This window comes from Salminus brasiliensis, chromosome 14 (assembly GCF_030463535.1).
Source record: "Salminus brasiliensis chromosome 14, fSalBra1.hap2, whole genome shotgun sequence".
In the NCBI taxonomy this organism is placed as follows: Eukaryota; Metazoa; Chordata; class Actinopteri; order Characiformes; family Bryconidae; genus Salminus; species Salminus brasiliensis.
This window is the reverse complement of record NC_132891.1, coordinates 13,912,070-13,938,274: the sequence shown is the minus strand read 5'-3', so window position 1 is coordinate 13,938,274 and position 26,205 is coordinate 13,912,070. Positions and strand designations below refer to the sequence as shown.

General features: G+C 38.1%; 1 protein-coding gene across 2 annotated transcripts in view; it reads right to left on the bottom strand.

Annotated features, from left to right (window-relative positions):
* The window catches only part of cntn3a.1 (contactin 3a, tandem duplicate 1), an 86,996-nt gene that overhangs the window by 35,809 nt on the left and 24,982 nt on the right, over positions 1-26,205 (bottom strand). For both annotated transcript variants that reach the window (XM_072696150.1, XM_072696148.1), the window contains exons 4-5: positions 19,920-20,095; positions 3,529-3,624 (exon numbers count right to left, since the gene is read on the bottom strand). In XM_072696150.1, coding sequence (XP_072552251.1) covers positions 3,529-3,624; positions 19,920-20,095 — 272 coding nt within the window. The remainder of the gene's footprint in view (positions 1-3,528; positions 3,625-19,919; positions 20,096-26,205) is intronic.

Genomic DNA, 26,205 nt, shown 5'->3' with positions numbered 1-26,205 from the left:
ATATAATAAAACATTCATTGCTCTGTTCTGACAAGCCCATACATATTTAATTGCTGTTTTGGAGTCAATCTCCTCAAAGGTACAGCAAACGATAAACAAAAACGAGAACAAAAGGTTACTAATTGACTTATTAAACATTAATAATGATACTGGGACAGACAAATACATAAAAGAAATCTGGAAAATGATCAATAGCAGTATAGAGACAGGCGAAAGTAAACAGAAAATGAAGTTATGGTGCAAGACACTGATGTGGAGAAACAAGGCAGAATGCATCATGAAAAATAAGCCAATAAATAAACACATACTTTGAGTATTTACTTTTACATACTTACTAAAATTTAAATAAAAGACAGGTTTCCCAAGTAAGTAAAGAAAATGAGACGTCTTTCATGCTCTGAAAAAAAAATCAAAACACAATTTCTCTTGATGGACTGAGAAGAAAAAGATTTGGTAAGCTTAAAAAGCTCTATCTCCATTAGAGGAATAAGGTCTGGTGCTCTAAACACAGTAATCAAGTCAGCAGGGGAAAGAGGCAGACAGGCCACTAATGTAACACGGCTAGACCATCTACTTCCCATCGCACACTAAGCTTTTTGATCAAAAGTGACACAAAGTGCCAGAAGATGCACTTTGATACCTTAGGAACCATCCTGCGTGTTGTTAGCAAGGCAGGAACAGCGTCTAGAGTGGGTGGTGACTTATAAACAACTGTCATATACGGACTGAGGGCTATCTGATGCTTAGAGAAACAGGCAGCGGGCAACAGTCGCTTATGAAAGGAGGTGGAGATAAAGTGGAAGAGGGTTTACTGAATGAATGGGGGTGCTACCTGGAGTCATCCAGCTATTTTGGATGAGCTAAGCTATTTTGTTTCTCACATACTTCAGCTGATATTCTAACCTCTTACAAATCATGCCTATGCAGTTAGATATAACTGGCCTAGCAAAACATAAAATGATTTAAGGGACTTATCCCATTTCTCCTAACTCCCATAAAGAGCAATATACCAGAAAAGAATCCAGAAAGAATCAATAAAGAGTCGTTGGGCATGGCTCCTAACGCTACACTCGCCTACCTCTGTAATATGATTAAACTGTAAGCCGCTCTGGATACGAGTGCCTGCCAAACGCCATAAATGTAAGCGCAAAATGGGAAAGTGAAAGGTTAATGTGATGATTCATATTAATCCTCTAAGGCGGGTAACTTTACCATCATGATTCAGAGAACATCAAAATGGTAAGTCTGGTTCTTGAGGAGATAAATCACATGATGCATTTCGTTTTTTGTTTTTTTTACTATCTTAAAAGTTCACCTTGATCATTGTTTTCAAAAGGCTTTCAAAAATCTTGCCATCACCTTTGAGAACTCAGTGGTCACTCCACCTACAGAAGCACAAAGCCTTGGTGTCGTCATGGATGATCAGCTGTTGTTCTCATGTCAATGTTGCTCAAGTCATGTTGCAAACTTTACTCGGTCATGCAGATTTCTCCCATACAACATCCAGACAATTCGACCCTTCCTCTCTAGTGCGGCCGCCCAGGTGCTTGTTTAGTTTCTAGTTACTTCAAGACTTGACTACTGCAACTCTCTTCTGGCTGATCTCCCTTTACGCACCATCAGACCTCTGCAATCAATTCAGAATGCAGCAGCCTTCAACGTCTCGTCTTCAACATTTCTAAGTTTAGCTATTTAACTCCTTTGCTGCGTTCTCTTCACTGGCTTCCTGTAGCTGCCCTCATCGGATTCAAAACCCTGACGCTGGCCTACAAAGCCAAGAATGGACCAGCCCCTCCGTACTTGATGGCAATAGGGAAAAGCCGGGCAGTACCATGAACCCTTCGAGCTTGAAGTACGGCTCGGCTCGACCTGCCATCCCTCAAGGTCCACAGAAGACAAGTATCCAGGCTTTTTTTCTGTCCTGGCACTACAGTGGTGAAACAAACTTCCCCTGGGTGTCCGAACGGCAGAGTCGCTCACTATCATCAAACGTCGACTGAAAACCCTCCTCTTCTAAGAGTACAGTAGTTGACTTGTTGACTTGTATTTAGTAGTATATAGGCTTAAGAGGTATCTTAACCTAGTCTATACAAACTGGCTATGGGTATTTTTCTGAGTAAACAGCTAAACTTTTGTAAGTCGCTCTGGATAAGAGCTCCTGCTAAATGCCTTAAATTTAAATATAAGCTCAGAAAGGGGTAGGCCCTTTGAAACACAAGAAGGCCACAACTGCCCATTCTGTTACACTTTTTTGTGGAGTTCCCTTTTTATGGCGACAGGATAACACCAACTTAAGCTAACTGCTTATTTGTCTTTTTAGTGCGAAGTGAGAAGTTGTCGCTATTAACCTAAAGGAAGCTTTTAGGAGACACATGTTTAGATGCAGTTGTCAAGTATAATTTCCCTGAATGGAAATTATTAAAGCAAACGCTATTCAATTCTTTCCCTTCCACACTAAGTGTTACCACATACTGAGCTTTTTACACAGACACTACAACCACCTGTAGGCATAGCAGAGTAAGTGAAAAGTTTGCCTTGCATGACATTTAACATGAGAGCAATTTAGCATGCCACTAGGAGCGTTCTGAGAGCAGAAATAGAACAGTGAAATCTGCGATTACTATGCTGGGAGCACGGCTGAAAAGCTCTTTACAGAGCTATGAGGCAGTAGCAGTGGACTGTAATTGCTAGCTGAGAGCGGCGAGTGACAAACACGTAAAAGTAATTCAATTGCTCCATCAGGGAACCATTATTTCTGCAGGGCTATTTGGTCATGCATGGAAGTCAAGCAATGGCGGGCTGCATGAGTCCCCTAAGAGTAGGAGAAAAATACACTCTAAGCTCGTTGTGGTGCTTACTTTTGATTCCTTACACTGTTTGACAGCATCTGCAGTTACTTGCATTACCAATAATGAAGCTAGTAAGAAAGTATAACTTAATGGAATCAATGCAGAGAACAGGAGTCTTTAAGAACTTCAAGGACTTGTTAACTGGTGTGAACAACAGAAAAATAATAAATTCTCCATCCAACCAAAAAAGCCATGCAACCAAATGAGAAACTGCAGCTCATTCAGGTTTTGTCAAAATATGTTGTCCTGTGTTATACTAATAGATGGATGACTTTTCATACTTTTGAATGGAGTACTGATGAAAACGTCTGCCACCATCGGCAGAAAATGCAGCACATCACAGGGGCCAGAAGAGGCAACTTGCCCAACTTTAGACCTTGGCCACAACAGTAAAATAGATAAGTCTCTGAAGTCTCTCTAAGTTTCTGAAAACACAGAGAGTAAATGTGTAGCAATAAAGTCCAAGCCTAAATGCTCAGGTACAACAAAACATCAGTAGCTGCACGCTGCTACTGCTGCTGTGAAAGAATGCTGTGAATATGTAGATATGCTTACTGTACGAATGAGTGGAAATCAACTGAACAGCACAATTTTATAACAAAAAGGTCAAAGTAAATTGTTTTACAGCAATAGAGAGTTGAAAGTAAATAAATAAATAAATACATAAATAAATACTCACCTCCCATGTGTGGTGGAGGACCACAAAGCAGCACCACTCCTTGACCCTCACGGACCCTCACTGGACTTCTTCTCTGGGTTTTAAAGTCCTCCAAATCTGGCACAGAGTGACACAGGTAAATGTCAGCCACAGTCAGGCTTTTGCTTTAATACAGGGGGTTTCGTTAGGGAATCTGGCATGTTTTTAACCCAGTTTTTGCTACCAGGTCATTACCTACATATGTTACTTCTTTATCACTACCACTTTCATATCATGGCAATAATATGCCAAGATATAACATACAAAATGTCCAATATGTCAATATCCTCTTGCATGTTAATGTCTTATTGCTGTAGTTACTGAGGCTTGCTTTTGTCCCCCTGGCCACTAAAACAAATTAAACAGAATGTATTAGCATAGCGCTTTATACAAGTGATCCAGTAATAAGTCAAAAGATCAACAACACATAAAACATCAAATCCCCCATGAACAAGCCGACAGTGGCAGGGAAAAACTCTCACAAAGCTGGTAAAAGAAACTTTGGAAGGAACCAAGACTCGAACCAAGAGAAAGGGAGGACCCATCCTCCTGTGGCAAAAAACATTTATAATTGGGGCTGCATGATATTGGAAAACACTGTCACTGTGATATATGTTGCGATATTAGAAAATTTAGGAATTTTGGAAAATTGGAAAACTTTCCTATTATATCAAGCTGTTGTAGCATGATGTGTATGATTTCATTTGCGGCACTGTACATCCTGCAACATGATTATTGTGACAATGCTGAAACAATATATTGTGCAGTCCTACTTTTTTTCAACTTATTGATATAAAGTCCTGATCATTAGTGAGGTCACACAATGCTACCAGCCCTGGCAGACTGAAGACTAGCATTGTGCTTCCTTTAAGTCACAAGCAACCAGACAATCAAACTGCTGTCAAGGCAAAACTGTTGCACAGCTCAGTGCGTTTAGAGGAGAACGCTACCTGCCAATACTGTTTCTGTAGCTAATAGATGCCCCATGGGTTGGCTAACATCACAATGAGTGATGGGGGCACATGGAGAACCATCCTACTTAGTCAGCGAGAGCAAAGCCAATTATGCTCTTTTGGACTCCCGGCCATGGATGGCTGTAATCGGGCCAAACGCTTAGATGGTTGTACCGCTTGAAAGCCCAGTAATGGCTTTTGCTTCAAACTCTGACATAAGAGCTATAAGGAGAACACCTAAAAATGAAAAAAACAGAATCATGACCCTCTAATTGCCATCAAATGCACTTTCGCCACAGAAAAATAAGCTTATTTTGTCAAATTAACATGTAGAACTGTCAAACCACTTAGATGATTGCTTTGAGGTCCACGTGAGCATGAGGCACAGCGGTAGCTTGCTTTAAATAGAATAATTATCCGGCTTCTCAACCAAAACAATCAAACATATTTTCGCTCAGCATACTTTTGTTTGTTTCTCTTCAGAAGTGAACAAATTGTGATGGAACTTGTCTGCACCTTACGTGCACCTTGATTTGCTGAGGGAGTTTTGTCTGGGGAGTTAAATATTCAAACAGAATATTCATGAGCTATGCATCCGCACTCAAAACAACCCAATACCCAAGTGCCCACGCTTTTCTCTCTTTCTCTCTCTCTCTCTCTCTCTCTCTCTTTCTCTCACACACAAACACATGCTATGTAGACAATATCTTCATAACAGGGGGGCTTGATAAACATTGGGGAAGATTTTCTGGTTGAACAGGGCCCTAAAGTACAGAGCTGCTGTGTTATAGCTTATTGTACTGCCTGAAGTTGTCAGGGAAACTTTTCTTTTTCAATACTCAGTTTTCTTCTTGAATGCCTCATTGACCTCATATTCATTTAATACAATAGGCCAATATCAGCTCTCTGAAAGCCACTCTTACCAGACTCAAATCAATAACCAGACTTAATCAGCCTGTAGTGAACTGCACTTACAAAGCATTAATATTTGCTACTGCATGCTGTCATCTGAGCAACAAAGAAAGCACCATATGGACAAAGTCAAAGAGAATATCCTGTGATGTTATAATAATGATAATAATGATATAACAGTACAATGATATACTAATAGTATCTCAACTATTGGTTTAGTGGACTGTAGCTGATCCATGATCCATACTGATGCCCACCCGACCCACCATATATTTTGGCCACAACTTAGTAAGGCATGGGAACGAGATGATTATTAATTCAAACAATAGCAAGACTTTGAGCAAGTGTGACGGGATTCAAAGACAAACAAGAGGTGGTAAGTACAGTGAATGTCTCATTCGATGTGTGGAAAATGGGTTGCAAAGCAGATGTTAATGATTGTCAAGAAACATTTGGGAATGCCAAAGGTCACAGTGTAAAAAAATATTGCTGAATTTGCAGGGGTATTGAAGCGTACGGTCATATGGGTCTACTAGCAGTGGCAAAAATCCCAGTCAACAGGAAATTCTTGACTTGTGAATGAAAATCCGCTTTCCAGCAAAGATCGGTTCTAGATGTCAACACAGGCCCTTAACCTGAAATTTAGAAAAAATCACTCAGGGAATAACATTAACATATGGAGAGTGGCACACAAGATACCATTTCTCATTTCTGCTCAAGAATGACGAGAATGATGAGAGTTTCCTAAAGACTTTTGAAGAATTTTTGCCTGTACACTCCCATACACCTTCAAATTCAGCTATTTCCTCTACACCAGGGGTGTCAAACTCATTTTCACAGAGGGCCACATCAGCATAATGCTTGCCCTCAAAGGGCCAGATGTAACTGTAAGACAGTATAAATGTAACTAAATGTAACCAAAAGTAATGTAGAATAAATGTAAGTACTCCTTAATGTTAAATAACTCTGAATTTATTACTTATTCAACTTACAAATATTTGCATAGATGTAAAAATATGTTTGCTTGTTGCTCTGTTAACATAACATAAATCCTGTTAATTAAGCCTGACTGCTGGGTTCTAAATTCACAGAAGCGCCGACCACACTCATTCATTAACCGGCTCAGTTTGGTAGCCAACTGAGCACATGAAAAACTGCCAGGAAATGAGGCTGAGATGCTCTGACAAACAGGAAAGCGGGCAAGATTGTCCTGCTTCACCTGGCACATCCATAGATCAAGTTTATGCTGGAAAGCGGTGATCATGTCGGACATCTGCTTGATTCTCTGTTTGCGTCCCTGAAGCTTCTGATTCAGTTGGGCAAGATGTTCGGTAATGTCGCACAACATCGCAAAGTCACACAGCCAATTTGGATCTGACAGTTCGGACATGGGTTTTCCTTTACCCTGCATGAAAAGAGCAATGTCTTCCCTAAACTCAAAAAAAATTGTTTGAGGACTTTGCGCCTACTCAGCCACCGCACCTGCGTATGGTGCGGCACGTCTCCGTGCTCCGAGCCCATCTCCTGCAAGAACAGCTGGAACCGACAGGCAACATAATCGGCATGCATTGTGGGAAATGTAGATTAAGGTCAATGCACGGCTTAGAATTAGTGGTGGAATAATTAATAATTAAGTCTAAAAGCATGCATTGACCATAAACTCCATTTCCCACAATTCATGCTGATTATGTTACCCGTGAAGCGATGGCATTAAGCCACTAGATTGCAGTCAATCAGATCTTTTAAGCTCTTGCGGGCCACATCAAATGACACGACGGGCCACATTTGGCCCGCGGGCCTTGAGTTTGACACATGTGCTCTACACTGTGGCCTTCAACACGGCCAAATGCAAATCCTTCTGCTTGCCAATTATTAACATCTGCTTTGCGACGCATTTTCCCCACATTGAACAAGACATTGACTGCAATGTACCACATCTTTTCAATCTATGAATCTGCTGCACATCCTGCAGGTATTTATAGCCTGATCATCCTTGTACAGCACCATCTACGGGAACTTGACATTACTTCCACCTAACGTAGTGCGGACAGAACAGGACTTAAACTTTTCTGGGGTTTATTCTTCACTGTACAAAACGGTATATTAAGTTTCAGATAGGACACTGCACAGTTTGAATAAAACTGCATGCTTTAAATTGACATTTTATTAGAATGCAGTGCACACTACTTCTGCTTAAGCTATTCAAATACTGAAGCATAATCTAAACAAACAAACAAACAAATAAATAAATAAAGATCTGCATGAATAAATAAATAAATAATAATAAATAAAGATTTCATAAGTTCTCTCTTTTTAGCACAGCTCTAGGGCCAGGTGAATTTTAAAGCCTCAAAATCCCACTCAGAAACAAGGTGGCTGATGGGCTGTGCCTCAGGGAGCGATTGGAATGGTAAGTTATAGGCTCTGCTGATTCATTGAGAGGAAAAGGAGGTCAGCTAATAAACGTCTCATTGCCAAAGAGCTATGTCTATTACGAAGATGGCTGCATTGATTTTCAAAGGCATAAATTTCCTTTAAACAAAGCCGTGGCTTGCAGACACTAGGAAAATAAGCACAAAACACAGCCCTGCCAAAAGTATTGGGACACCTGTCTGTAAAATGAACCTTCTGGTCAATTAGTATCAGTAGTAATTAATTTACTACTAATTAATTAGTAGTAAATTAGTAGTAATTAATGTCAATTGGTATCACTCTTAAAAAATTCCACGGGAAAACAAACTTTCTGAGTGACATGATTATAGTGTGATATTTAGGACTAATGCCAGCATTCCCCACTGGAGTGTAACTGATGCTTGAAAAACTGAATACAGTACAGGACTGAGTTGAATGGAGTAGCAAATTTAGTAGTGAACAGATTTTGTTTGACAGTGATGTTGATCTGATCCTTATATCAAACTAATTTCTTAGTTTTTTATTTTTTGTAAACTATATGCTTAACATTATGAAGTTTAACCTCAGGCGATACCACCGCCACATCCATGGCCTAGGAGTCCAAGAGAGCATAATTAACTTTAGGGCTGCAACTATCGAATCTAACTATCGAGCTATCGAATATTTTTGGAATAGAGTATTCTGTCATAATTCTGAGTAATCGGATAAATCATACTTTTGTTAATAACTATATTAACAGTGTGTTATGCAACATAAAAGGCCTCTTAAAACAAGCAAGCAATTGGTTGTTATTCCTTACAAAAGATTTTCATTCAAAATCAACACTTTAACTTGATCTTAAAGCTTAAAACCTTAAGCTTATTGGCTTCAGAACTAAGCCCATTCAATCAACCTTTCTGTGAAACGTTTATGATGTACATGGAAAAAAAAATGAAATACAACTTTACAAACATAGGTTAGACTATTTGACCTTAGTTTTATCTTAATTTAAAAAAATGTAAAGGGGGTGTACCCCCTGCAATAGCCCATCTGAGAATAAAGAATAAATAACAAAAAGTATAAATGGCACAAAATAGACTTCAATTCCCAATCATCTCTAAAAGTAAATCTATATGCTAATGAATGTTAATTTGTCCATCTCTTGCATTTATTATTACTACATTATGTATGGAAAAGGCCTGTTTTGAAATGTAACCCATCAGTGTGTGTGTATGTGTGTGCGTGGAAGGGAGGGTGAGATGAGTAAAAATAAGTTACATGTGTGAGATGGTGCATTTGCTGACTTGCTACTTATCATACCTAGTCACTATCAACTCATAACAGAGGCTACAAATATTTAGAAATGCTGTACGTTCTAACAAGAGGCTAGCGTTAGCAGTTAGCAATCATAAACATGGTCTGTAGAGGCTCCGAGTCCACTTGGAGTTCACGTGAAAAGGCTGTTGGTTCAGGTGCTGCAGCATTGACAGTACAAGTAGGCCAGGTCCGTTTTACAGTTTACTGCACTACACTTATGCAGTGTAAAATGGTCCCACACTCGCAGACCAGTATCATCATTTTCCGCCACTGCCATAGAGAACAAAGAGACCGGAGCTGCGCAGCAGTCTACGAGATGGGAGAGATGCGATAGCAGAGACATTTAAAGTAGATGGACTTTGGTGACGTTAATTAAACAAAGCCTTGAGACAAAGAATTTGTTGTAATCTTTGTTGTAATTTTTTGTAATTTAATTATTCGAGTTACTCGAATAATCGTTTCAGCCCTGATTAACTTCACTCTTTCTAGGTGGGTTGGGTGGATGGCCCTCCATCAATATCATGATAGACAGATGTTTACAGATGCCATCACCACTATCATCGCCACCTACAAATGACACTACCCTAATACTAATAACAAACCCTTGAGGGTCCACTAAATCTAGTAATCCGTATTTCTGTCTAATCCTACAAACATTTCCAAACACAGCAACTTACAAAAGAAAGGCCCTGGAGAACACCAAGATAATAATACAGCCGTAGGCTTTAGTGCTGAATCCTGAGCTTTCAGTGCTGAATTAATAAGCAGGAATGTATCAGTGAACAGTTGGTGAGGAAGCATTTGCAACTTGTGATATACGACCAGTTTAATAGACAATATCCAAAGAGGCTTAACATAAGACTGAGTCTTAAACCTCAAAGAAGCAGAAAAGCAACTAAGATAAGGGATAAATCCCTGCCTAAGCAGAGGAAATGCTGAACAAGAAGCCAGATCACAGAGTAAGACCACTGCCTTATTAGAGTGAACATGCAGTCACTTTAAGGGTGGATACATCTGCCTATCAATTAGTCGAAAACTAGAGTTTGAGAGATGGCAGGGTTGGTAAATTATAGTGTTTGGAAATTGCTGTGTTGGAGTGATTATTACACACACCCTCACACTAGACTGCATGAAGTTCAGCTGAAGTACAAACGCGCCTTTGAGCATATTTGGTCAAACCTACCCTATTAAGTTTACTGCTGAAAAAAGATGCACTGAAGCATTTCTTGAAGAGTATTTAAAAATAAATAAATGAATAAATAAGTCACTTTCTAATGGAATATTAATATACTATCAATACTAATATTATACTAATATACTATCAAAAAGCTATGTTCACGATACATGATATACAAAAAATTCAAAAATCAATCAGGGATAATCTGTATATCTGCAATGAAATGTGTAGTTAGTATGTGTTTTTTTTCAGTACAGTTTCACAATATACTACAGCATAATATAAAGCATACTGTAACATAGTAAGATGACATTTATCACAATAACCATAAAAAAATGAACTGTTGCTGCTGGTGCTGACCAGATCTGCTTTTCATATTTTGTCAGAACTGGAAGCACTGAAAAGCAAGATGTAGGAGAACATTATATAAACTTAGGAACGTTGCCCTCGCTTTAGGATTGACTTGCTAGACTAGTGGTGTAGACCTGTGCTATAGCCTCACTACGATATTCATTATCCAAATTCTGATATAACTCAGATTATTGTGTACTATTATAAATCCAACTGCCTGGCCTTAAACCAACACAACTTTAGCCAACAGGTTTACATTGTTTAGTATTATTTTATTTAGTATATATAAATGCTATGTTAACGCATAGAAATGTTCTCTGGGTATTCAGGTTTGAAGTTACTTAGACATTACCCATATACTTTCATTGTTATATTAAATCAATAATTATATTCATGCATTTAACCTTCACTGGTCCCGGTAGGATGTAGGCATGAGGCTCAATGGTTACAAAACATAAATTAAACACAGGCTAAGCAAATGAGCATCTTCTACTGAACATTAAGCAAGACTAACTGGCAAATGCAGAATAATCAACAAGTAGACGTAGACATGAGGTTTGACACGGGTAGATGCAGTAGCAGGACTAAAAACGAATATTAAACATTTAAAATTTTTCTCAGGGACATTGAGACAAGAAATAGACAGCTATTCTGACCACCTTACACCAAACAATTGAGATGGTGGAAGAACGCTGCAACTCTAGCAAGACACTGGAAATTGGTCTCTGCGACAGTGAAATCGCTTGAAAAGCCGTTTGGTGCAAGGCGGCAAAATTTATATTACTTTCTAAAAACTGCTGGATTGTTTTTTCTATCTGAATGCTGGGTTGTTGACTGTATTTTCTCAGTGCAAGGCAGATTGTATTGACTATAGCACAGTAATACCCCTGACAATGGGTTAATTATCAGCACCTGAAGAAGACAGAATAATTAACAGCATGTGAAGAAGGTGATAAAGACAAAATCGATTAAACAGTTTTTCAGGTAGCAGAGCGGAGTCACAACAGACAGGAATCAGTAAGTACACATTCATAAAGCATATGTTGTACTACTTGCTATTAATTGAAACTAATATGTTTCACCTCAAGTAAGAAGACTATTATAAGCTGTTTACACATTTTACTGGCCTATGTCCTAAAAAGTGTTTCTATATCCATATAGCCCCACAAGCTTGTACAAAAGTCCCTGTACACATTAGTGTGTAATAAGGCTTGGAGTGTTATGGAGTTAATTTGTAGACAAAAATAGATATTAACTTTATCTGTGTAATTTTATTGATTTTATTGTAGATGGCTAAGCATCGCCTACCAGCTGAGTTACTTTGTTATGCCAGCCAACTTGGACACTACACATTATTTTGCTGCTCTTCTCCTCTCATTGTTTTATTCCTTTTAGATAAGACATTTGTGGGTGCTTACAGAGTTTATTCATCTTGACCTCACAGGTCAAGGATATTTGCATGCAGCTGAGAAGAAGAATTAAAATGAATAAAGGTTTGGTTTGTCTTGAGCACGGCAGTTATTAAGCAGTACTTCTGTTAAACATCCTGTTAGACACAAATTGAACTATATCAACAAAAAGGAAAAGAACATATGTTTAAAATAAGCATAAGAAACAACCCAACAATTCCGTTCAAAACAACAAAGTGCTGGGTCAAAGTAACCATATATTTGGGTAACTGTTGTGACTCATCGTATAAACCAGCATGTAATCTGTTATACAGTGACCCTGCACTGGGTCGTGGAAATTGCCCAAATCGAGTTGTTTTTAGTCCAGCATTATAGAGACAGCACTAGGAACACGAGGGAATAACGAGGCAGCCATGTTGCATATTAGAACAATAAGAGTGGAGATATAAACAGAGACTTTTATTTCTAAAAAAACAACAAAAAAAAAACCGCACAATACTGGGAAGGTTAAACAGAGGTAGTAGCAGAAAAATGACAGAAATAGACCAGGTAAACAAACATATTTGATAAATAGGTTCTAGGCAAACAGAATTTCATTTGCCAGTAAAAAATCTATTATTAGGAAGTGATTAAGATGCAATTTACTGGAACATGAGCAGATAAGGTATTTCAATACACCTCAGAATTCATTCAATGTGTGTGATGCCCTGAAATAAGGGGGACTGTGTAAAAAAAAATCATCATGGTGAAATGGAAATGCATGCAAATATCCTTAATTTATTACTGCATATTATTCACTGCATATAATATATTGTACATTAATATGTTTCATCACATTGTATTTTAACAAATGACAAGTCTGACTTTGTGTCTGCTACAGAAACTGCTGGGTTCTTCTAAGTAATGTGCAGCAATTAAATGACCCTACCAGATTAAATGATCATACCAGATTTATGCAAAGTTTGTATTTGCTCATGGTTAAAAAAGAGGCAGCAGTTTTCTGGGTTTTGGATAAAGGAGTTAAGCAACCTTAGAGTACCACTCACATCTCAGAGCAGCTGCCAGAATGTAGGCAGAATATATTGCTCTATTTCTGTCAAAATCTAATATGGTGAATTCACGTCTGGCATTGCAGCATGTGAGAAACAGGTCGCACATGTGCTTTATGCCATAACACATGCACACACCAGATACTGAATATTCAGTCCTTTACTCAGCGGCAGTCAGTCACTGCAGACAAAACATTCTGGGAAAAAATGACCTCAGGCAACTGACCTCAGAAAAAAGATCAGTATTGAACTGAATTATTATAATTTAATGAGTTTTAAAAGACAACAGAATTAAAATCCTAAAATGACAGTAATCATACAGACAAAATAAGAAGGTCAGTTCCCAAATAATTAAAATCTGAATGATATTTAGGAATGAATGGAAAGCTCATCGTATTTATTTGATTATTTAATGTGTTGGTTGTTATGAAACTTTCTGGAATAGGGCTGGGGCAACTTGTGGATGTAACTGAAGTTCTTGATTTGCATAAAGTGTGATGGTGTGTGGCAACAATGGTTGCAACCACTAAAAAAGTGGGTTTCTTCAGAGAGCAAGTTTCAGCTTGGGATGTTTTAAATTTTTTTCTGTTTACTTTAATGCAGCGTGAGAAAAGAGCTATAAACTATCAGCCTATAAATCATCTGAATTACTGTCCTTGGTGCAAAATTATTACCTTAACTATATGTCACCCCTTAACTATAAAAAAATAATGTTATAATCATTTTAAGTTGCCGTCTAGAATTTATGTAAACATATTGATACTCTATTTGAGGTAAAAGGTTCCTAAAACAAAGGTTACCTGTTAATACTGAGGTATATTTTATTACATAATTATGCCCTGAAGTGCATAATATGTGTTTTTTAAAAGATGATATGATAATCAATAAATCAGTCAATATATATATTGGCAAATTGAAAAAATAACTGCAAGATGAACTGTAGTAATAAGTAATAAGTAATACTTTGACAACAGATTGATTTATAACATAGTAATCATTACTGTACTGTACCATGGCATATGCAAACATTATGAAACATTAACAAATGTAAAATAAACCAAATATAAAAAGATTAAATATCTTAATGGTTAAAGTATTCTATAGTTCAACCATACACATAACACCTGTATTTACCTTAAACCTAAGCACACCATGAACTCTACCTTGGTAATCAGGGAATGCATCAATGTCTATGCATGTTTAGATCATTTCTAATACACAATACACAATGATAGCATCTAATGCAGTACCTACTTTGCTGTTGCAAAAGATCCTGTTTAAGTGGATTAAATTAGTTAGATTCGGCTTGAAACTAAACTCTGCAAGTCAGCAGTACTCCAGATGTGCATTATTTACCTACATACATTTCTACTTTGCATACTCAGTACTCACAATGCAACACTCTTCAAATTCTTACACTTCTCTGTATTTTTCTTCATTGACATTACACTCAATAATGCCAAGTGTTCTCTTCTTCATTTGCTCTTTTCAGTTTGGGTGATCTTAATAAACCTTTGACACACACTTTGACAACTCGCATGCCGCAGAAAATGTCACGGGTCTAGTGGTGGCATAAATTATTCCCAACAGACTTCTAATTATGTCATCTGCTCTCTGACTTATCTGATTCTCTCCAGTACACTCAATAAGCAGATTCTGTTATACAAAGAGTAAAGTTTCTACAACAAATTGTTCTAAAACCTGATTGGTTGAGCCAAGGCTGTCATAAAATAATCGATACACTCATTTATTACCATTCACATAAATTCATTTTTGAATGAACTCTTTCGCAAGTGAGTTCTAGCCATGAGTAGAGGTCTGCCCACAGTAGAATGTGACTGGTACACAGCATCAGCTCAGCCTCATCTGCAGAACTGTGGGAAGAATCAGCAGACTATACATTGTTTACATTGTTATACATTTATTTTTAAGCGTTTTCAATAAAGTGGTGACACCTTGTGATTTATGATACCTATATTAATGGGATCTAACCAAAACAAAATTATCTTTAAAAATAAAAATAACATTTTTGATATTTGATATATGAAATTATATATATATATATATATATATATATATATATATATATATATATATATATATATATATATATATATAATTTCATATATCAAATATCAAAAATGTTATTTTTATTTTTAAAGATAAACCTAGCAAATTTCAGTCTGGTGAGCGCAGCTGTGTTTTCACTGCATTCAGGATTTTATGGCTACATAGTGTTACACCGAGCTTGTGTGACGGAATGATTAAATTACCAGGAACTAAGCTGGCAAATCGGAACATTTCCGCAAGTTTTAGCGAGTAACAAGATATTGCTGAAGTGTTTTTAGCAAGCTTCCATAAACACGCATAACACAAGCATAACACAGGCATAAACAAGTAGGGCAGCTTCACTGCCTGTATGACAGCACAAGCAGCAATTAATCCAGGTTGCTAGTGTCAGCATGTTTAGACTGTGTTTTGGGAACACACTGTATGCTGTGGAAAGACAAACTTGTGGAATTAAAGCTGTTTGTTGCAATATGTCTAAAACTGAATGTTTAACGCTGCACATTCAAAAAGGGCCATTGGCAAATCTCATGAGTAGCATCATACTTGCAAAGCGGTTAATGCACCATGCTATGGGAATAATATTTCATAATTAATTTTTGACAAGTGACACAGCTGTTATTATCAAAGGGCTCACATCCTACATTGTACTTGCTGCTTGTAAACATGCTTGAGTCGCATGTACTAAAACTATAAAATAATTAATATTTTACATAATAATTAATATTTTGCATAACAATTTTTCAACCTTTTTTAACACTAAAAACAACTGATTTAGATGGCTGAACCATTTGTGAGCACCCCTATTCCATTCTTACGCTAAAACACTTTTTGCTGGTGTAATCAGGATGCTCTATAAGCAGATCCATGGCCTCATTCTAACCAACCAGAATTGACGTGGTCACTTTATGCCAGATCTCCAGACAACCAGTTTCATCAGGTTGTTTTTGTTACTGCACCTTTTGTACAGTATATAAGTACACTATATGGACAGAAGTATTGGAACAGTACTCCTTTCCAATGGTTTAATTTAGTCCCATTGCCACAGGTGTATAAAATCAAGCACATAGCCATGCAGTCTGCCTTTACAAACATTTGTGAAAAAATGGGTTTCTCTAAAGAGCTCACTGAATTCCAGCGTAGTTCTGTAATAGGATGCAACTGTTGCAATTTAGTAACTGTTGCAAGTTATTTTGTGAAATTTCTTCCCTCCCAAATATTCCATCATTAACTGTAAGTGGCATAATTGAAAAGTGGAAGCGTTTCGGAACAACAAGAACTCAGCCATGAAGTAGTAGACCACTTACAGTTACAGAGTGTGGTCGCAGAGTGCTGAGGCACAGAGTGCATAACAGTCTCAAACACTCTGCTGACTCAATAACTGCAAAGTTCCAAACTCCATCCGAAGGAGAGGTGTAAAGCACACTGCCACTGGACTCTGGAGCAATGGAAACATGTTGTGTGGAGTGATGAATCATGCTTCTCTATCTGGCAGTCTGATGGATGAGTCTGGGTTTGGCGAATGCTAGGAGAATGTTACCTTCCTGACTGCACTGTGCCGTAACTGTAAAGAAGGGACAATGCTATGAGGTTGTTTTTCAGCCGTTGGCCTAGGCCCCTCAGATCCAGTGAAGGTAAATCTTAATGCTTCAGCATACCAAGACATTTTGGACAATTACATGCTTCCACCTTGAAACAGTGGAACACTGGAAACAGTGCTCAAAGAAAGGTCTGTAAAGGCATTGTTGGGGGAGTTTTCAGGGCACCCACACAGAGCCCTGATCTCAGTCCCATCAAACACCTTTGGGAAGAAGTAAAATGGAAATTACATCATCAGTGAATCAGTGTCTGACCATACAAATGCTTTTCTGGATGAAGGGGCAAAACTTCCCACATACTCCAAAGAAGAGTAGAAACTAATATAGCTGCAAAGGGAGACCAACTCCATGTCATTGCCTATGGGTTTAGAATGGGATGTCATAAATGTCTTTGCAGTTGTAATGTGTATGTGTCCTAATACTTATGTCTATACAATGTATGTATGTAAATGATCTTTTGTCTGACTGGCTGCCCTGTCTTGTGTCTCACTGAAAAACTCTTGAAACACTCCTTATAACGTCACATGAAGGGCTAAACTGCTGTAAGCTGAATAGGCATATATATGAAAAAGCACTGCTTTGTGTGACCTTCTTTTTTGAATGGCCTGTTTAGCTGCTTCATTTCCATATCAGTATGGGCCATATTAAACAGTAAGTGCATTTCAAAACTTGAAACCATATTTACATGCCACATCAAAATCTATTATTAAAACTAAAAGTCTCTATTAAATTAATGATCAAATTCATGAATTAAGGTATATTGTTCTGTTTCCAAATTACAGTAGCTAGGTACAACACACAGTGTGGCTTATTGCTTAATTAACAGATCTGTTATGCAGAAGCTCTGATACCTTTACTTTTGTTGCTAGCCCACCATCTCAGTGTGGAGACAGAGCTGGACAATGGATAAGAAAATGGGTCGAAATGATACATGGGACAGGCCAAACTGAGGTAATAGAGGGGAAATATTAATAACATATAAAGTCCGGGCATTTCATGGTGGCGTATTCCTCCCCTGGAGTTTGATGGATGCTGGGGCTGTTTATAAGCTCATCCTGAGCCTGGCCGCAGGTAACGGACATCAGGATTCAATCTCCTGCACCCATCCGTCACGCTGTATCTGAGCTGCTGTTCAGATGGCCGGCCATCAAAAGAAAAAGCAAAAAGTTCACCCTGCCATCAGAGCTCCCTCCCGGTGTGTCTCGTAAAAGAGACGAATGAGCGTAGTAAAGCACTGGCTCCAGCCTCTCCGTCAAGGCCCTCCACAATCACATCAAGCCCATCACAAACACTTTCCTGAGCCGAGCCGTGGCAATCAACAGCAGAGCCTGGTGCCTCATGGCAGAAGCGCTTCAATCCAGGATCAGAGTCAGGATCAATGAAAACGAATCTTACTGACAAAACACAATTGATGCACACAGTGGGATCCAATGCTGATGTATTTCACACATATACCACACGGCTTGTGACTTTCAACAGTAGTGCTGTAGTAAATGTAACCTATTTATACTTTAGGATACTAGAAAGTGAATATTAATTTCAGTTTAGATATGTATGTGAACCTTGAGACTATTTAAGAACTGTTCATTTTATTATGAACTGTTAATTTGTGATCAAGATAACAAGCTGATTTGTCAGGTTAGCAAACACTGCACAATTTGTTTTTCTCGTTATCAGAAAGTTGTTTCATGAGATCACAATAAAAATACGTTTTAAGTCACAAGATAACAACATAACAGTACAGAAAAATATAAACTCACAGCCTTCCTGGACATACACATATACATTAGTTGTTACATTACAGAACTTAATAAAAAACTTAAGGCATATGTGTATTCTGTAATAAATGCAACACATTTGCCTCAGACAAAAACATTAGACACATTCTTCTCTGCTCATTGTCCCCCCTCTTCTGAACTGAGTAAATATTTAATTTGTCTACCTTATTCTGACTTCTGCTGCAATACTAAAATATATTTCCTTAAACTGAAAGAATGCAAGAAAGGGAAAGAGAACTAGTACCCCTGTGTTACTAGTAACCTGTGTTTTAAGTAACCTTTATTTTAAAGCATCTTATGCCTTTAATTTGACACTTTTCCTTTAATGTCACATTTATACACATTACAAGTGCCATAAAAAATATTTCCCCGTCCTGATTTTCCCATCGCTGCATGCTTATATCATAGCCTCAGCTAAGGTTAGTGTTCATGCTTTGAAAGTAAGAAGGGGGACTGGGAAGAAGTGTCAATCATGGGAAAGCAGCAAGGTCAGACATACAGCTAACCAAAAGAAACACCACTCATTTCATATTTACAAAAGCCCCTGGACAACTCTTTTAAGACAATGTACTATTAAGAGAACAGTGTAAAAAAAAGTGTAACGTTCTAGACTACACAGTTTTGTTTATATCAAGCTACAGTAGAAACACCATACCAATATTTAAGCAAGAGGTGAGATATTAATGCAGAGGTGTGATTTAATGCTGCCTCAGAATCTGGATATTACTTGATAATACTGAAGAAAGCATGAATGTAACAAGACAAAACTGTAATGCAAACGTTTTGGAGTGGCCTTGGCAAGTTATGCTAGTATTATAGTAAACCTGAATGCTGACAAAGGAACTTAAACAAGCAGTTCATGCTCAAAAACCTACCAATGTATCAGAATTCAAGCAGTTTTTTAAAGATGAGTGTGCTCAAATTGTCACACAATATCATTCTACTGAATTCCACTGAGAATGTGGTTTTGATTAGAATTAATTTAATGGGACAAAGTCTCTGAATATATTGCAGACAATATAACAAGTAAGACAAGGTTCAACAAAGACTTTCCAACAAAGATGTAAGCACAATTCCTTACTTAAATAGACACGCATTTCAAGTCTAAACTTGAGGAATAATCCACACCGCTAACCTGAGGAATCAGTGATTGGTGATGGTGTGGTCTTTGAATATGGAATACTCTCAGCTCTCATACTCTCTTTATTAATTACTCTAAAAAATTTGCCTATCTGAGCCACCTATTGACAATAAATGCTACAAGAAATCGGAAATCACATTGCAAGAACGACCCATTAAGCCATTTACATTGTTATGCCACGTCATTATTAAAATGAAAATATTGTGCATATGAAAAGAAAAAACACTCACAAGCAATATGAAGACTGGCCTCTCTACTAAGGATGGTCCCAAAGGAGTTGGAGGCCAAACACTGGTAAATACCAACATCCTCTTCTTTACTTAGTTGACTGATATGCAGGTTCCCTCCGGAAAATCTGTAGCGCGAGCCTGGCCATGGAGAAATGAAGGTGTCATTCATTTTCCACCTGTAAAAACACAAATGTGATTATTGAGTAGAGCACTTGTAGAAGATAATATAATATTGTAATTAATTACGTCAATACTCAAAATATCACAGGTTTTGTTATAATTGGTACTTTCACAACTGTTACATTTCACATCTGTTGTGGGATTAGACCACTTTTACAGAACACTGAAAAAAAAGAACTGATGAAACACCGCATATTTAAAAAAAGAAAGAAAAATGAGCAATCAATCAAAAACACCTTGACTCCATGCATACACTAGGTCATGCAGTAGGATAGACCACTGTGCATGCACATTTAGTGTCCATGCAGTGTGGTAGAATAGGCTTAAGCTAACATAACCGTCTAAAATGTATGACTTAAGTTTAAAATGAGTGAGCAAACTGCGCCAGGAGACAAATTACAGACACCACCACCCTCACAATCTATGTTGTTAGATTTAATTGCTAGACGTGAATCATCTTCACTCGCATGGAGGTTTTTCAGCTTTGATAGGATGGATGTTGTTCAAAAGACAGCAATCTGCAAACTATGTGGGAAAGCAGTTTCCATTATAGACAGTTTGACAACTAAGTTGTTTCACCATCGAACAAAGAATATTAAGAATATGAAGCTTCAGGAGTTAGTTGTCCAAGACATACCTAAACCAGCCAAGGTACCAGCACAAAAACACACTCAGCAAACATTACTGAAACAATTCTACAAAAAAGTGTCTTACGATAAACAAAGCAACAGATGGCAAAAGCAGTCACCAATTACATCGCGAAAGACATGATGCCAATTCATGAGGATGAGAAAAATGGTTTAAACAACTTTTAACTACTTTTGACTCAAGATATAAATTGTCTGGCTGACATGTATTTCAGTCAAACAGCTTTGAGCAGTTTTAATGTTTATCCAGACTGGCCAGGTTCTACAGCTTTATTTCCCTTGAATGCCTGTTTGTTTACAGTAAGTGGAAGTATCTGTTTAAAATGCTTTAATTATATGTCTGTGTTGATCATGTTGGTCTGTGCACATTTATACAATGAAATCCTATAGGCCTCTTTGCAATGGTTTACACATAATTACACAGTTGCACTGGCGATTTCAATGTTTTTGTGTTGTTTTACTGGTACTTACTATTTAAGTAAATAAATACATTCTTCTTAAATATGCTGTTTTCATTAATATCACAAGTAAGCATATATATATATTCTTTTGTCAACGATGCACAGCCCTAAGGTGGGACTAAGGATGAGCTATGGGAAGATTAGATTAGGGGCTGCAAAATTGCTGCAGATAATAGATCATGATCAGGTTTAACATTGAGGTATTTTATATTGCATTTATGTGGCATGTTGTATAAGAATCTAAACCATCTTTGCCCAAGTGTCCCCTTTATCAGGCTTATCATTTTTGGGCTCCTAGGTGCCATATTTAGTTGTGACGTACCATATCTTCATTTGACATGGCACTAATGTGACTTACTCTGTGATCTGAATGGGTTTAAGGGTTTTGGAAGTCGAAGGAAGCCTTAAAATCCGGCTGCACAAACTAAATGACGGTTGAAGAAGTTGCTGGACACGGGAAGCACTAAAGTCTCTGACCAGAAATTAGTATTAGACACTAGTTAATTTGAGCAACTATGTGCAGTACTGTTTTTAGTTAGGATGAATAGGATTTGTTCTACAGTTGTTGTAAAGACCAAATGCAATGCAAATGTTTCTAGACACATTTGAGAGCAAAGAAAGGAAAAGTCTGACATAAAATAGCTTCTATAACTTCCATTCACTTTATTCTGTAATAAAGTGTGTTATTGGGCGTGAACTTACGCTACATTTAATTGATTAGCAGAGGCCTTCCAAAGCAATTCACCGTAGGGGAAACATAGTGGCTTTTCATCAGTATACATGCTGCATTACAATCAAACCCATGACCTTGGTGCGTTTAGAAGCATACACCTGCGCTACAGAAACATGTGAGTAGGATTTCATCCATGCAGGTAATGCTTTCTTCGGCTTGGCAGACAAATCAGTCACTCATGGCACAGTAAGACTTATGTGCAGTCAAATAAATTGGATGTCTTAATCATTATAAAACTGATTACTGTAGAACACCATGTACTATCATCATGTTGGTACAGGTGTATAAACAAATGAGCTTCTATCTACAGAAGCCGATAAGTGATTAGTGTTAATGCACAAAAAACAGAACAGAACAGGCAAGAATAAAATAAAAAAGGGCACAAAATGTTTTGTTGAAAAAAGGGGATGCATCTTAATTTCAAGTACTGAAAAACAATTTGGCCCCTGATTGCAAAAACTGGCTCCTTTTCTCCTTCTGTCTAAAAGCCAATGAGAATCAGTGTAAGAGACCATCAAAGGCATAAGAAAAAAAATAAAATGTAGAGTCTTGTAATATTTTAACAACTTTACCAATGTTCTTTCAGCTTTTGTTTGATGGAGTATATAGCTTGAAATTTCATTTTAGTCAGGAATTTTAATTTCCATCTTACTAGCTGAGAAAATGCACTAGGGATTTACTAGGCAGACCATTTTAATGGTTCGGGTATTGGCTATTTTAATCCTGCTCCAGTTCCGAGTCTTTTAACCATAGTGTTTAGAGCACCATCTGGTGTCCTCAAGACACCATTAACGGTCATGGGAGCTGAATAGTCAGAAAGGTGAGTGAGACTGAGTTATAAGATATTAAACAACACACTATAAGAATTTTAAAGTGTCTACTTATCTAAATAAATCTATGTATTTCTACGAAAATCTATATATAATTATCTAAATATAATGAAAATGTTTCATTATAGAAACCCATACTGTTTTAGCCCTTGACACATCTACCCTTATCCTACAAACAAGGCTGTCTAAAGTCAAGAGTTTAAGATGGTTAATTAAAAATTTAATTCTTAAAAAATAAAAAAGCAACAAAAATGGTCTAAAAGTGGTGAAAATAACTGGAAAATCTAAAGAAAATAAAAAGCCATTGGTCACAAGTAAGTAAGGTAGTAAGAATGGAAGTGTGGTACACCTGTGCAGGGTCACTTTTGTTACCACATGAAGTCATGGAGAGAATAAGTGAGAAAAAGAGAGCAAGAGTGAGTGAGAGCAGAAGAAAGAAGCATGGCAACTGTAGCCGAAGTGATAAGAGCAGCTGTTGCAGTAATAGCTTTTTTAAGGCCGAATTACGTTAAAATTAGACCCAGTATGAGCTGGATCATCGTGCAACTGCTGCGACAACCCCGAGAGCCGCTCTGTAACAGCAGCCATGCCGAGCTTGGGCTGAGACAAATTAATGTGTCCCTGGCTACCTGAAATAGAGCTCCCTCTTCATTGAAAAGACATGTGCCCGAGACAGAGAGAAGCCTCCACGGGCTCCAAACCTAAGCTCAGATTATCCAAACCTTTGTGCATTAGTCTGCTGAAATATGATGATATAGCATCTACAGACTTAAGCCTTCATTTACAACACAACTGTGTTTCATGTCATAAAGCAAAGTAATATAAAGCAGAAACACTTCACTATACAGCACCTTTCAAATGACTACATGACACCTGCATAAGCCTTTCATGACAACTGCCAAAAACATACACAAACATTTATAAAGGCTTATTTCAAGGGTCCATGTGTTCAACAACTCTTCTCTGCAGTGGAGATGTTCTAAAGCCTTTTGAAAACACTCACATCACACGACTACTTATTGCGCTTTCATGTGTGGTGAGCTGCTTTACATGTCTGGTGGCTGGCTTTTTCAGTGTGGGTTGGTAAAATAAGGCTTTATTACCTGATGTTACAAAACACACAAACACACACACACAAATCTCTTCATTTAAAAACCTTAAGACCAGGCATTGTACGTTAAAGGTGGGTGCACAAATAATAATAAGTTTTATCACCAGTTTCTGTAGTAAATGCATTGTTTGCCAAAATGACCAAACAGGTCATATTATATTCATGTGCAGTGCTCATAGTAATTGCTAATTACATTGCTGGTATATAGTGGGGCATATAGTGGGGCAGCTGTGGCCTAAATGTTAGAAAAGTAGGCTTGGGACCAGAAGTCCACCGGTTCAGTCCTCTGTTCTGGCAGGAAGTGGGGTGTGGAAAGTGACATTCACAAGGCACATTCACAAGGCACCTAACCCCCAACCTGCACTACTGGCTGCCCACTGCTATTCACGTTTGTGTGTGTTCACTGCTCACATGGGTGGGTTAAATGGAGAGGTTGCATTCTGTTGTACTGTTGTGCAATGGCTGTAAAGTGTGTTTCTGATTCCAAACTAACTTCCCCAGCATTCAGAAGCTAGATTTCTCTCACATTCCCTAAATAGAGGGTATTCACGTGACGTCACAGGTGGCGGGCTTCACTGTGGCAAAAAGTGGCAAAAAGTTGCATTAGTGCTCAGTGTAAGTACCGCTAATACAAAAACGGGGAAAGAGCTGTTGTGCAATTGAATATACAAACAGATTCAGCAGGAATTCCGAGCTCTTCTTTTGCAGACCGACTGTAATGCAGGCACCATGACATGTGGGAGATCATTGAGTGGTGATATCACGCTCAAGCCAACCCCACTGTGCGAATTTAGCGACAAGCTAAGGTGAAGTAAGGGATGAACCAGTCTACTAAATGTGCCTAAAACTGTGGAAAACACTCCTAAGACCATTCACTCGACTTTGAGCTCTCAGGTACTTGGTTTTATCCTCTAAATGTGTTATTTGAGCCTCAGTTAGTTAGAAGTGTCGGGCTACACATCGCTGTCCATGTACCATTGGGTCTTAGGTAGTTGACTGCTGTCGAGTCATTGTGTACTCTATATTCTGCATCAGTTTGGCTGGCTACCTGTCTCACTATGCATTTCAACTCTTCCTGCACTCGGTGCCCCTCTCTTACTCACCTCAATTCCTGTACTTGTACTGCCTTTCCTGTACAGTTAGGTTTTCTGACTCTGGACTCCTCTGTGCCTAAATTCAGACTAGTCGCTGCAGGGGGGCAGATCTTTCAGTGCCTGTGCTCTTCACTCTTCTCCTTTAAAGCTGAGTTCAAAACGTGCCTCTTTTCTTAATACTTTCATCGTCCTTCTTCTGTAAGCAGTGGCTAATGCTCCTCCTCACTCCATTTAACACAGTCACATACTTACTATTTATACACCAAATCATGATGACATACTTAAAAAATGCATTCCATGACACCTTAAAGATATAGTTATTTTTTTTCCATGCATATATAAGCCTTTTAATGTTTAGCTGACTGTAGATTTAGTGTAGAATTATTTATTATATTTATGTATACATACACTGTAATACACTCTTGGATAGGCAAACATGGTTTAGATTCTCATGCACGCAAACATTTGCATGTTTGTAATGTAAAAGAGAAGAAACGTGTAGGTGCTAAAACCTTAGAACTTATCCTGCTGCCAGAACAACAGAAATGATGCTCAAGGCTATTTCTTATTTCCTCTAGAGGTTTGAGGGTGTCACCAGACACATCAAGCACTAATGACGGATCCTACTGGGAAACCAGATACCGGAACACTGGGTACAGATGCAACTCTCTGAAGAACCAGTTCTCCAGCATGTGTTCTACAGCGAAATCCCACTGCAACCACCTTGGCAAGCTGACAATACAGCCAAACATGAATTCAGTTTGGAGTAGCCTTTACCTAATGTTCAAAGAAAGAATAGTAGACAGAAAGTACAGAATAGTAGCTATAGTGAACTTAAAAGACAGAAGTCCAAGGGCTTGGCACCAAGGCTCATTTACAGAGCTTCTTGCACATGTCTGGTTGTTGATGTCCCATGAGAGAAGCCAAGAAAGACAAGGAAGAACATGGGTCATAGGCAGGGAACCACTTTCCTTTTCACTCTCCAAAAGATGTCTATTTATTAGTGAATAAATGTGTTGACACTGAACATTTCAAAGAACACAGCCAGATGACCTGTGACCTGTGTTCCTCTGAAGGGAAACACGCAGGAACAAAATGTGGATGCTTTGATTTGTGACAGATTGCCTTGTTTGTTGACACACCCAGGATCGGCCACAGAAAAAAAAGTTCTGCCTGCTAAGAGTGGAAGCACCAGTGGAGAAAGGCCACTGCTATCTTGTCTACTTTTGT